Genomic DNA, 9,853 nt, shown 5'->3' with positions numbered 1-9,853 from the left:
GCCATGGCCTTTCAAGTAGCGTCGCAGAAATGAATGTGCCGTGCCCTACATAACCGTTTCTCTGGGCTGTGGATGACTGAAGCCAACACCGAGGGCCTTTAGTGGAAAAAGGAGTTTATTGATCCAAGCTGAGGGCAAAGCATAAGCGCGCTCAGTACGGACGGCTGCACCTAGGTCAGCAGCTTCTCCTCCCCAGCTTGCTAAGACTAGTGTGTAGACACCCCACCCTAGCACAGGTCGGGAAACAAGGGCACCACCAGAAGCCAGTTTAGGAAACCCCATTCCATTCATAAATCGCAAAGGAGATCTTTGATTGGCCCTGTTCTGGCTCCATACCCCTCGAGCCAATTCTCCCTCTTAGGAGATGCAAAGACAGGACTGGCTGGGATTAGAGTCACATTGCTGTGCTTTGGGCTGGAGAAAAGAGGTGCAGGGTCCTCAACGTGAAGGAAAGGGCAGGAAAGCTTGCAGACCATTTTAAGTGACAATGGCACCTGAAGGTACTGCCTGGGATGTGTTAAGGATCCATACAGCCTCTGAAATCCTCTCGAAGCATGCAATCTAGCTTGGGAGCTGGGACCCCAAAATAACTAGAACATAACAGCTTGCACTGACTTGAAGGTTGGATAAGAATATCTGGAACTCCTCATCCACCTTGTAAGCTCGTCTCGGGGATAAAAATTAGATGCTTAGATGCTCCGTGTGAAAGGCTTTGAAAAGACAGCAGTAGCAAGTCCTTCACAGTTCACATGCTGTAGTTACAGCCAGTCTGGGACGAGCTACAAAACTGGGATTGACACCAGTTCCTGCTTCCTGAGCTTCTTGGAGACCTGGAGGATCCCAGGCGCGGTGTTCCCAGCAGGGACCAGTACATTGTTGTTGTTATTGTTGTGAGCTTTATTGTCTCCTGGGCCTGTTCAAATGACCATTGTGCAGTCCTGTGAGGCTGCTTGTCCCCACCCTATGACTAAGGACACCCGGATTAGGGAGGTAAAGGACGTGCTGTCTAGCAACTCTTTCTTACTAGCCCTGGGCAGGACTACGGCTCCTAATCCAGTGCTCTGTTTCTAGGCTCAAAGCTTTGGGCTACTAATCTAGGGCCCTATTTCTAGGGTTTGCATTCCAGAAGGCTCAGTCCTAAGAGAGACCTATAGAGGGCAGGGAAGGTGAAGTCACAGAAATGTGCTGGAGAAATGGAGATGTCCTTAGGGGCCTGAGACTGCCCTGTGCTGAGTGGAGGGGGATGCGTGAACCCACTTGAGGGCTTCATCTCTGTTGGGGTTCTGGAGTGATTGAAGCTTGTCACCCCCCTCCCCAGCCTTCCTTGACACCTATATCTCCTCAGGTGCCTGGCCCCCATCCCCAGAATCCCTCTCCTGGTACCTTGATTCGCAGCCCATGCATTCATCCCTCTCTGTCAATACCAGCTCTGGTATTTCTCCTTGGCAGCTGTTGCTGCCAGGAAGACGGCTGGGTTGACGTGCGGCTCCTGACAAAACACAAGCCCCTGGTGTGATTGGGTGTGGGTGGGTCGGGGGATGAGTCAGAGAAGGGGGTGAGGGAGACAGGGGCTGCAGGAGTCAGGCGAAGGCAGTGCAGGGGAGTGACGTGACTACATACAATTGGACACAGCCATCAGACTCTTTCTGGAAATTACCTTGCTGGTTGTAAACTTGAGGGAAACAGGAGGCCTACACTCCTCCAGAGGGAAACTGAGATTCCAATTAGAGCCCAGGTGTCAGTAGTATGCATAAGCAGTCAGAGACACAGGCCAGGGTAACTCTTTTGTGCCCCCCACCCCCAGGCCTGCCTAGAGATACCTTGATGGGTTAGTAGATTCCTGTTTAGCCTTTACCCCCCGTGGTTGGAAACCTCAGCGTCTTCTAGCAACTTTTGCAAATAAAATACTTCGGAATTCCTTTTTGTCTATTTCAACGACCTAAAAATCTCTCCTTGGAGAAAATAGGAGCCTCAAACAAATGAAAATCTCTAGCTTGCTTTCCCCCAATTAAGGTAGGTCTCCGAATGTAAAGAGTCCAGCCTGGGATCTCCTGTTAGCTAGTTACCCTGTGAAACCCAGCAGGCCTGCCTGTCTTCCGTCCTCATGGGGCGGCTCAGGGGCGCAGGCCTCTTGCAGGGGAGCTGGCCTCCCCGCCCCCTCGCTTGAGGCCGCCCTTTCCTGGCAGGACAGAGGGATCCTGCAGCTGTCAGGGGAGGGGCAGCGCAGGGGGGGGTGATGTCAGGAGGGCTACAAATAGTGCGGACGGCTAAGGGGCCCTGTCTCCTATCTTCATATCCACTCTCCAGCCGGCTGCCTGCCCGCTGCCTCCTCCGTGCGTCTGCCCAGCCTTGTCCACGCCGCCACCATGAGCCAGGCCTATTCGTCCAGCCAGCGAGTGTCCTCCTACCGCCGCACCTTCGGTGGAGCCCCAAGCTTCTCGCTCGGCTCCCCGCTGAGCTCTCCCGTTTTTCCTCGAGCAGGCTTCGGCACCAAGGGCTCCTCGAGCTCAGTGACATCCCGCGTGTACCAGGTGTCGCGCACGTCGGGCGGGGCCGGGGGCCTGGGGTCTCTGCGGGCCAGCCGGCTGGGGACCACCCGCGCGCCATCCTACGGCGCGGGCGAGCTGCTGGACTTCTCGCTGGCCGACGCGGTGAACCAGGAGTTCCTGGCCACACGCACCAACGAGAAGGTGGAGCTGCAAGAGCTCAATGACCGCTTCGCCAACTACATCGAGAAAGTGCGCTTCTTGGAGCAGCAGAACGCCGCGCTCGCCGCCGAGGTCAATCGGCTCAAGGGCCGCGAGCCGACTCGCGTCGCCGAGCTCTACGAGGAGGAGATGCGTGAGCTGCGGCGCCAGGTGGAGGTGCTCACCAACCAGCGCGCCCGAGTCGACGTGGAGCGTGACAACCTGATCGACGACCTGCAGAGGCTCAAGGCCAAGTGAGGGCTCAGCGCCTTCCAGATCTTTCCCTTTCGCCCTATCCCCCTGCAGGGAGCTAGGCACCCCCTCCGGTTCCCATGTTTGGGGAAGGTCATTCCCCATTCCCCGGTGTTCCCTAAGAAGAGCTGGGACCCCGGATCTTTCTATAGCTCCTTCTGTGTAACACTGGAGTAGTTTTCTTGGGGAGGTAGATAGAAGAAGTGGTGGCCCCTGGGAGGCCTATTGCACGGTAGGCAGCTGTCTTTGAAAGGATGCTCAGTTGCTGGTGGTACTGCGATGACCACTAACAGAGGCGAGGTAGAGGGCCAGCCAGCGCATGGTCAGAGGGAGAAGAGACTGGTAGGAGCCCGGAAAGTTGGGTGACCTGGGAAGGGCAGGTGGAGGGAACTCAGACTGTAACTTTCAGCTCAGTTGTGATGAGGCCCTGGGAAGGGGTGAGGTGGGGAGCCTGGTCCCTGGGCCTAGCTGAGGCTGTGCTATTGCTCTAGGTAAAGGAATAGGCTTGAGTAAAGGGGACAGTGGGTAAGGCCTGTGGCCCTTTTAAAACTCAAGAAGACCAGCCCATTTCCACCATGATCCAATAAGAAAAGGCTGAGCGGTTCCGATTCGGGGGCACACACCCCCCCCCCCCGTAATTCCAGCGCTTGGGAGGATGATTCTGGAGGATTGCAGTGGGTTCTAGGCAAACCTGGGATACAGAGCAAGTACCAAGCCAACTGGGCTTATGCAGCAAGGCTTGTTTTAGACAAGTTCTAAAAAAATCGAAAAGCAAAATGGGCTTTGTATATTTACGGTCCTGCTTCTGTTTACCCGGCTGAGCGAAGTCAACTTCTCGCCCTCGAAGTCACAGCATTTATTTAGCAGCTACACGGGTCAGGCTAGGCCTGAGAACACAGAGTTGGATAAAATAAAACACAGTTCCTAACCCCAGGGAGGTCAATCTATTTGGGACATAGACTTCAAGGGTGTGGCTGCGGGGCTGAGACTGAGCTACTTCCTGCCCCCCCCCGGGGGGCGGGGCCTCTACTTTTTTTTTCTTCCTGGGCCTCCTGTTTCTACCCAGCAACCAATGCTTGTCCCTGTGTCCTGAGCTGGCTCCCTGATAGGTCCCTAGTCAGTTGTTTCTATTGATGGCTCTGTCCCTCACCATTTGCCTGTGTGTGTGTCCTCCCTAGGCTACAGGAGGAAATCCAACTGAGAGAAGAAGCAGAGAACAATTTGGCTGCCTTCCGAGCGGTGAGCCTTCTTTGGCCCCCAGCAGCCATCTCTCTTTTCTCTGCCCTGGCTCCGCTTGAGCTGTCCCAGGCCCTAACATGGTTGTTTCCCTTATCCAGGATGTAGATGCAGCCACTCTAGCTCGCATCGACCTAGAGCGCAGAATTGAATCACTCAACGAGGAAATCGCATTCCTTAAGAAAGTGCACGAAGAGGTACGCACCATGGCCCTTGGGTGATGGCAAAAGCAGCTAGACAATGGGGTTGACTGACATGGAGGTGTGAGGATGCTTTGGGAGGGTCTGGAAGGAGACTAACGTCAAGTTGTGCTCTGCAGGAGATCCGTGAGCTTCAGGCCCAGCTTCAGGAGCAACAGGTCCAGGTGGAGATGGACATGTCCAAGCCAGACCTCACAGCAGCCCTCAGGGACATCCGGGCTCAGTACGAGACCATTGCGGCTAAGAACATCTCTGAAGCCGAGGAGTGGTACAAGTCCAAGGTAGGTGATGTGGCCTGGGGACCCTGGCACATCCTCTATCTCTGCGTGAGATGCTTCCTGCCCCTGCACCATGGAGTAGGGCGAGCCTGGAACTTCCACACTCCCTGGCCCACACTACGTCCCGCTCCTCTCCACCTCACAGCCCCTTTCTCTGCCCTCAGGTTTCAGATTTGACCCAGGCAGCCAATAAGAACAATGATGCGCTGCGCCAGGCCAAGCAGGAGATGATGGAGTACAGACACCAGATCCAGTCCTACACCTGCGAGATCGATGCCCTCAAGGGCACTGTGAGTCCTTCCCCATTCCCACAGGCTCGGCCTCTTTCTGCCCACAGCTTAGTTCCACACCCTGGCTCTGTGACACTTTGAGCCCCTCTGGGGCCTCCATCTCCTCAGGTGTACAGAGAGGTAAAGGCAGATGGGTGGATTCCTAGCACCCATCTTATAAGGAATCAGAGGACTCCTGGGGTGTCTCCCTGTGTAGCGTTGGAGGACTACTATAGATGCTCCTAATTAGATGCTTTGTTCTGAACAGCCACATAAGACTTCACTGGAGCTCAGGGTTCCATGGCTAAGAAAGAAGCCTTTGATGATTCTTCTACCTGGCCACGACCGTGTGGAGTTGCTTCCAACCTCCCACACGTCGTCTCTTTCCTCGCCCATTCTCTAGTGCCCTTCTCCCTAGATAGGCTCTGGACCTATCCCTGACTTGGGCCCCCTCACCCCCTGCAGAACGACTCTCTGATGAGGCAGATGAGGGAGCTGGAGGATCGCTTTGCCAGCGAGGCCAGTGGCTATCAGGATAACATCACACGCCTGGAGGAGGAGATCCGGCACCTGAAGGATGAGATGGCTCGCCACCTGCGGGAGTACCAAGACCTGCTCAACGTGAAGATGGCCTTGGATGTGGAGATTGCCACCTACCGGAAGCTGCTGGAGGGCGAGGAGAGCCGGTGAGGACTTAGGTGTACGGTAGGGTGCTGGGAGCCAAGTTCGTCACAGATGATCTCAACAAGACCTAGAAACAGTTCTATGCGGGAGACCGCTATTCTGCCCATCACAGAAAATTAACCGGGGCCACCTGGGTAAAGCGAGATGTAATTAACAGTATTTTATAAAAAGAGAAATGTAAGTATTCCCTTATCTACCTTTAGGATTAAGAACCCGCAGCATAAAATCATATTCAGCAATCAGTAATAAAACATTACTGCCAGTCTAGGGAGAGATGAAAGCGAGTGGAAAATGATGAGGAAGGAAAGGGAGGGGTCTGCGAGAGACAAACAGAAACGAGGCAGGAAGCCTTGAACATGAAAGGCCTTTGAGAGAGGAGGCTAAAGGGAGCGCACATGCAAGCACACACACAGATGCTGTGCTCTGAGCATCCCGCCCGAGCTCCAGACGTGAGAGCACCAGGAGGGTGAGAGAGTCTTCTGGGAGACAGACAGAAAGACCGTGAATTTGGATTTGACTGGCAGTTACATGGAGATAGATATTTCTCAAAACTCTCTAGATGTACCCTAAAAGTTTGCCCATTTCATTGTCTGTAAGTTAACATCAATTTCAGACAGATCCATTACGCCAAGAAATGGTATCAATACTCATAAAAGTGTGGCAGCCATGTTTATGTTTGGACTTACTAGGAGAAATTTTTTTGCTGTTGTTGTTTGTTTTTGTTTTTTGAGACAGGGTTTCTCTGTAGCTTTGGAGCCTGTCCTGGAACTAGCTCTTGTAGACCAGGCTGGCCTCAAACTCACAGAGATCTGCCTGCCTCTGCCTCACAGGTGCTGGGATTAAAAGGCATGCACCACCACGACCTGGCTGAGAATTTTTTTTTTTAACTAGGAGAATTTAAGGTTTTTATTTGTCTCTTTCTTTTGAGAAAGACTGAAGGTAGCTCAGGCTGGCCTCAAACTTACTATGTAGTTCAAGGATGACCTTGAACTACCTTCCTCGCGTCTCCTTTTCCTTAATGCTGGGACTTGGACAGGCTGTGCCGGCATGCCTGGTTTATATGGTGCAGTGACTGAACCACAGCTTAGTGCATGCTAAGCAAGCGCATTGCCAGCTCAGTTACATAAGCAGTCTGCGTTTTGTAGAACAACATCTACATCTAACACAATGTGGATGACCTTTTAAGGTAGCTGGGGCCAGATGTCCTTTTCTAGACTAGGCATAGATGGCCCACTCCTGGATCTGGACTGCCTAGAGGGTGGACACAAAGTGAGGGTCACAGCTGCCATTCATGCCTCCTCTAGTGCCAGGAGCAAGGAGGACCTGGGGACCTGGAGGGTACAGTGGGGTTAGGCACCTTGGTGTTGTGCCCAAGGTCAGGATTAGAGTGCATGGTCTTTCTAGAAAGGGCGATTTGTGGGACAGCTAGAGTTAGTTCTTGATCTGTGCATTGTGGGTAGTGAGAGTATTGGGCTGGGGGTTTGGACAGCTAGAAATGGTGGTTTCAGGGAGAGATCTGAGTGCCCTTAACTCTTTGGGGACATGCTCTCTCCCTTTTCAGGATCAACCTTCCTATCCAGACTTTCTCTGCTCTCAACTTCCGAGGTGAGTGTGTGCTGGTTGGTGGGGTGGGACTGCAAGGGCCAGGGAGTCAGCTTGGGTAGCCCAAGCCTTTTAGAAGAGAAAAATGGAACCCTGGAAGAGACCAGGCATGAAAGAGAAAGAGGGCTGTGGATGAGGCACCGAAAGATGGGGGGTGGGGAGGTAGGTGGTGGTGTTGGTTTGTGTGTCCTACTGTACTGACAGCATTCCCTCTACCTTCTGGGTTATTGGGTCTTAAGAATCAGGATGTGTCCTGTCCTGAATAGCAAACTCTGGAAGCTGCAGGGGTGTTCCCCTGGCAGTAGGAGCATCTCGCTCGCTCTCTGGGCAGGAAGGTACCCCTTGCTCATGATCAGTCTGGCACGCTGCCAGAGAGCACTTGGCACACCATTCTCTGGCTGTTTGTTGAGTGCCTTCTTTGCGGGGAGCAAGATGTTGGATGCACGGTTGAGAAAAGGAAGCCAAATTTTAGCCAAGCCAAACAATGAAGGGACCGAGCCTTGAGGGCATTCTGCCATTCGACATTAGTAATATGCAGATCGAGCGGCTTCCCAACCCCGGAGAGCAGAAAGGCGCTCACTAATGATACATTAGGAAAGGGAGTCGGAGATCTTGGCAGCCTCTGCTTTCCTAGATCAAACCTTTTACATCTTCGATGTTCATTTCCATCAGGAAAAAATACATGCTGTGCTCCATCGAGTCAAGCGTTCATTACAGGCTACTTGCTTGCTAAGGGATTCGTGAGCGCCAAACCCCTGACAGCAGGGAACTAAATGTGACCCCCACTATGAGACTCAGACTTCTCTTTCCACTTAGCTGTTTATTCAGTTACCAAGTATGCATTTTGCATATAAAATCACTTTTGCTGCAAATCCGTAGCCCTGAGCACCTAAGGGAGGCATCGTGGCTGCTGTTTCCCGGAGAGGAAACTGAGGCACAGTAGGACCAGTGGGTCAACACAGTCAATCAGTCAGTGATCAGCTTTTGCATTAAGTCATCAACAGAGAAAAAGAACTGGAGCCTCTAAACTCCTCCAATAGGTCCACAGGCCTCGGCTTTGGGCTCTTTCTCTTAGAGGAGAGTTCAAGGATATAGACTTATGCAGGACTCTTCTGGAAATCCAGAGACAGAGAGGAAATGAAGAAGGCTAGGGAACATGAGTACTGGGTCTGGGCCTTGGGTCCCCTGCCATTCTGCACCAGCATTCTCAACATCATCTTTCGGCTCTTGAAGTCATATCTTCAGCAGCACTGGCCCCTAGCTCTACAGAACCATCTATTGGGTGCTGGGTTCAAGGATCAGGTCTTGAAGAAGCCAGGTTGCCACGAGGAAGGTGGAAATTAGCTAGAACAATGCAGCCCGGGGTGGAGTCCCATCCATGGTGCAGCCTAGATATGAACTTAGCCAGGCTGAGCATGTGGTGGGTTTATTACAGAAACCAGCCCTGAGCAAAGGGGTTCTGAAGTCCACACTAAAAAGACAGTGATGATCAAGACCATTGAGACCCGAGATGGAGAGGTGAGTGATCCGTTGGACCCCCTTGTCCTCGGTGGGAGTAATGGGGGTGTCTGCCAGCTAGGAGTCTTTCACCAGCTGGGTGATTCCCTACCCTGAATGGGGTAAGAAGGTCCTGCTGCCTTGGGATGCAGTAAATGGGGCTGAGGCTTCTCCTAGGCAGCAATGGATGGACTGGACTTCTCCACCCACTTAGGTCGTCAGCGAGGCCACACAGCAACAACACGAGGTGCTCTAAGCCAGACACTGTCCTGGCCCCATCTTCACTGCCTCCTGAAACCAGCCTCTTCCACTCTCGGATGCCACACCCAGCCACTTTCCTTCACTCACAGCCTCTGACCCCCTCCTCACTGATCACCCCCTTGTGGTCTTCATACTGCCCAGGAAACACCCCAGGCACCTCTGCAGACCTTACCAGGAGTCCTGGCTGTCGGCAGTTGTCAATCCTGGCTCTTCAGATAGAACCCAACTTGAGTCATGGCCCTTTCCCTCCCACCCTCGTAACCTCAGGCTCTGGCCTTTGGCTTTGGAGAGAGTACCAGAGAGGGGGTTGGGATCTGCAGGATCAGGATAGAGCTTTATGGACATCCCCACATTCGACCCCCAGCCTGGGTCAGAGACAGAGTAAAGCCTTCTCAGCTGAGATGGAGAGAGGAGGGCTGAAAAATGTCCAAATGACCCCTCTCTTTCCCATCCCAGCCTAGGATGGGCCTAGAAGAGCTGGGGCTGTAAGAGGGAACCCGAAGGTGCTGGATGTGGGAGCAGGAGATACAGAAGGAGAGCAGATGGGTGAGGAGCTAGAGGGGAAAGAAGAGAGAGGCAGAGAGTGGGCTCAGGCTGGCGGGAGGGTCCCACCTTCCGTACCAGCCACTCCCACTGCAGGGGCCCTGGACAGAGACAATAAAGAGCCAAGCACAAACCTATGCGACCCTGCTGTCTTGACTGATGAGTCTCTTGGGGGCCCTGGACCCTGTCATACCCCCATTATCCTGAGATGGACTTTGTCACCCTCTTGCCCACCTAGACTGCCCTATGGGCCTTCTGGCGCTGCAGTCTATGGTAGTATAGGGGAGGTTGGATAAGGGGCTTCTGTTGAAAAGTCACAGTGCCTCCTCCTGAAGCCTCCTGCC

The 9,853-nt window shown here is 53.3% G+C and overlaps 1 protein-coding gene across 1 annotated transcript; it reads left to right on the top strand.

Moving 5' to 3' along the window:
* The first annotated feature begins 2,277 nt into the window (after positions 1-2,277).
* On the top strand, positions 2,278-9,646 carry Des (desmin). The gene is made up of 9 exons (XM_050161057.1): positions 2,278-2,941; positions 4,118-4,178; positions 4,277-4,372; positions 4,495-4,656; positions 4,818-4,943; positions 5,388-5,608; positions 7,168-7,211; positions 8,644-8,726; positions 8,920-9,646. Exons 1-9 carry the CDS (start codon positions 2,367-2,369, stop codon positions 8,959-8,961), a joined length of 1,410 nt encoding a protein of 469 aa, XP_050017014.1. The 5' UTR covers positions 2,278-2,366; the 3' UTR covers positions 8,962-9,646.
* The last annotated feature ends 207 nt before the right edge of the window (positions 9,647-9,853 follow it).

Source organism: Alexandromys fortis, unplaced genomic scaffold, assembly GCF_014885135.2.
Source record: "Alexandromys fortis isolate MF-2015 unplaced genomic scaffold, M_Fortis_MF-2015_v1.1 scaffold_98, whole genome shotgun sequence".
Classification (NCBI taxonomy): Eukaryota; Metazoa; Chordata; class Mammalia; order Rodentia; family Cricetidae; genus Alexandromys; species Alexandromys fortis.
The sequence above is the reverse complement of the archived record's forward strand: the minus strand, read 5'-3'. Positions and strand labels throughout refer to the sequence as shown.

Coding starts and splice junctions, on each gene's coding strand:
- Des (XM_050161057.1), top strand. CDS start 2,367: ATGAGCCAGGCCTATTCGTCCAGCCAGCGAGTGTCCTCCTACCGCCGC. Junction 4,179..4,276: donor ATTTGGCTGCCTTCCGAGCG/GTGAGCCTTCTT, acceptor TCCCTTATCCAG/GATGTAGATGCAGCCACTCT. Junction 4,373..4,494: donor TTAAGAAAGTGCACGAAGAG/GTACGCACCATG, acceptor TGTGCTCTGCAG/GAGATCCGTGAGCTTCAGGC.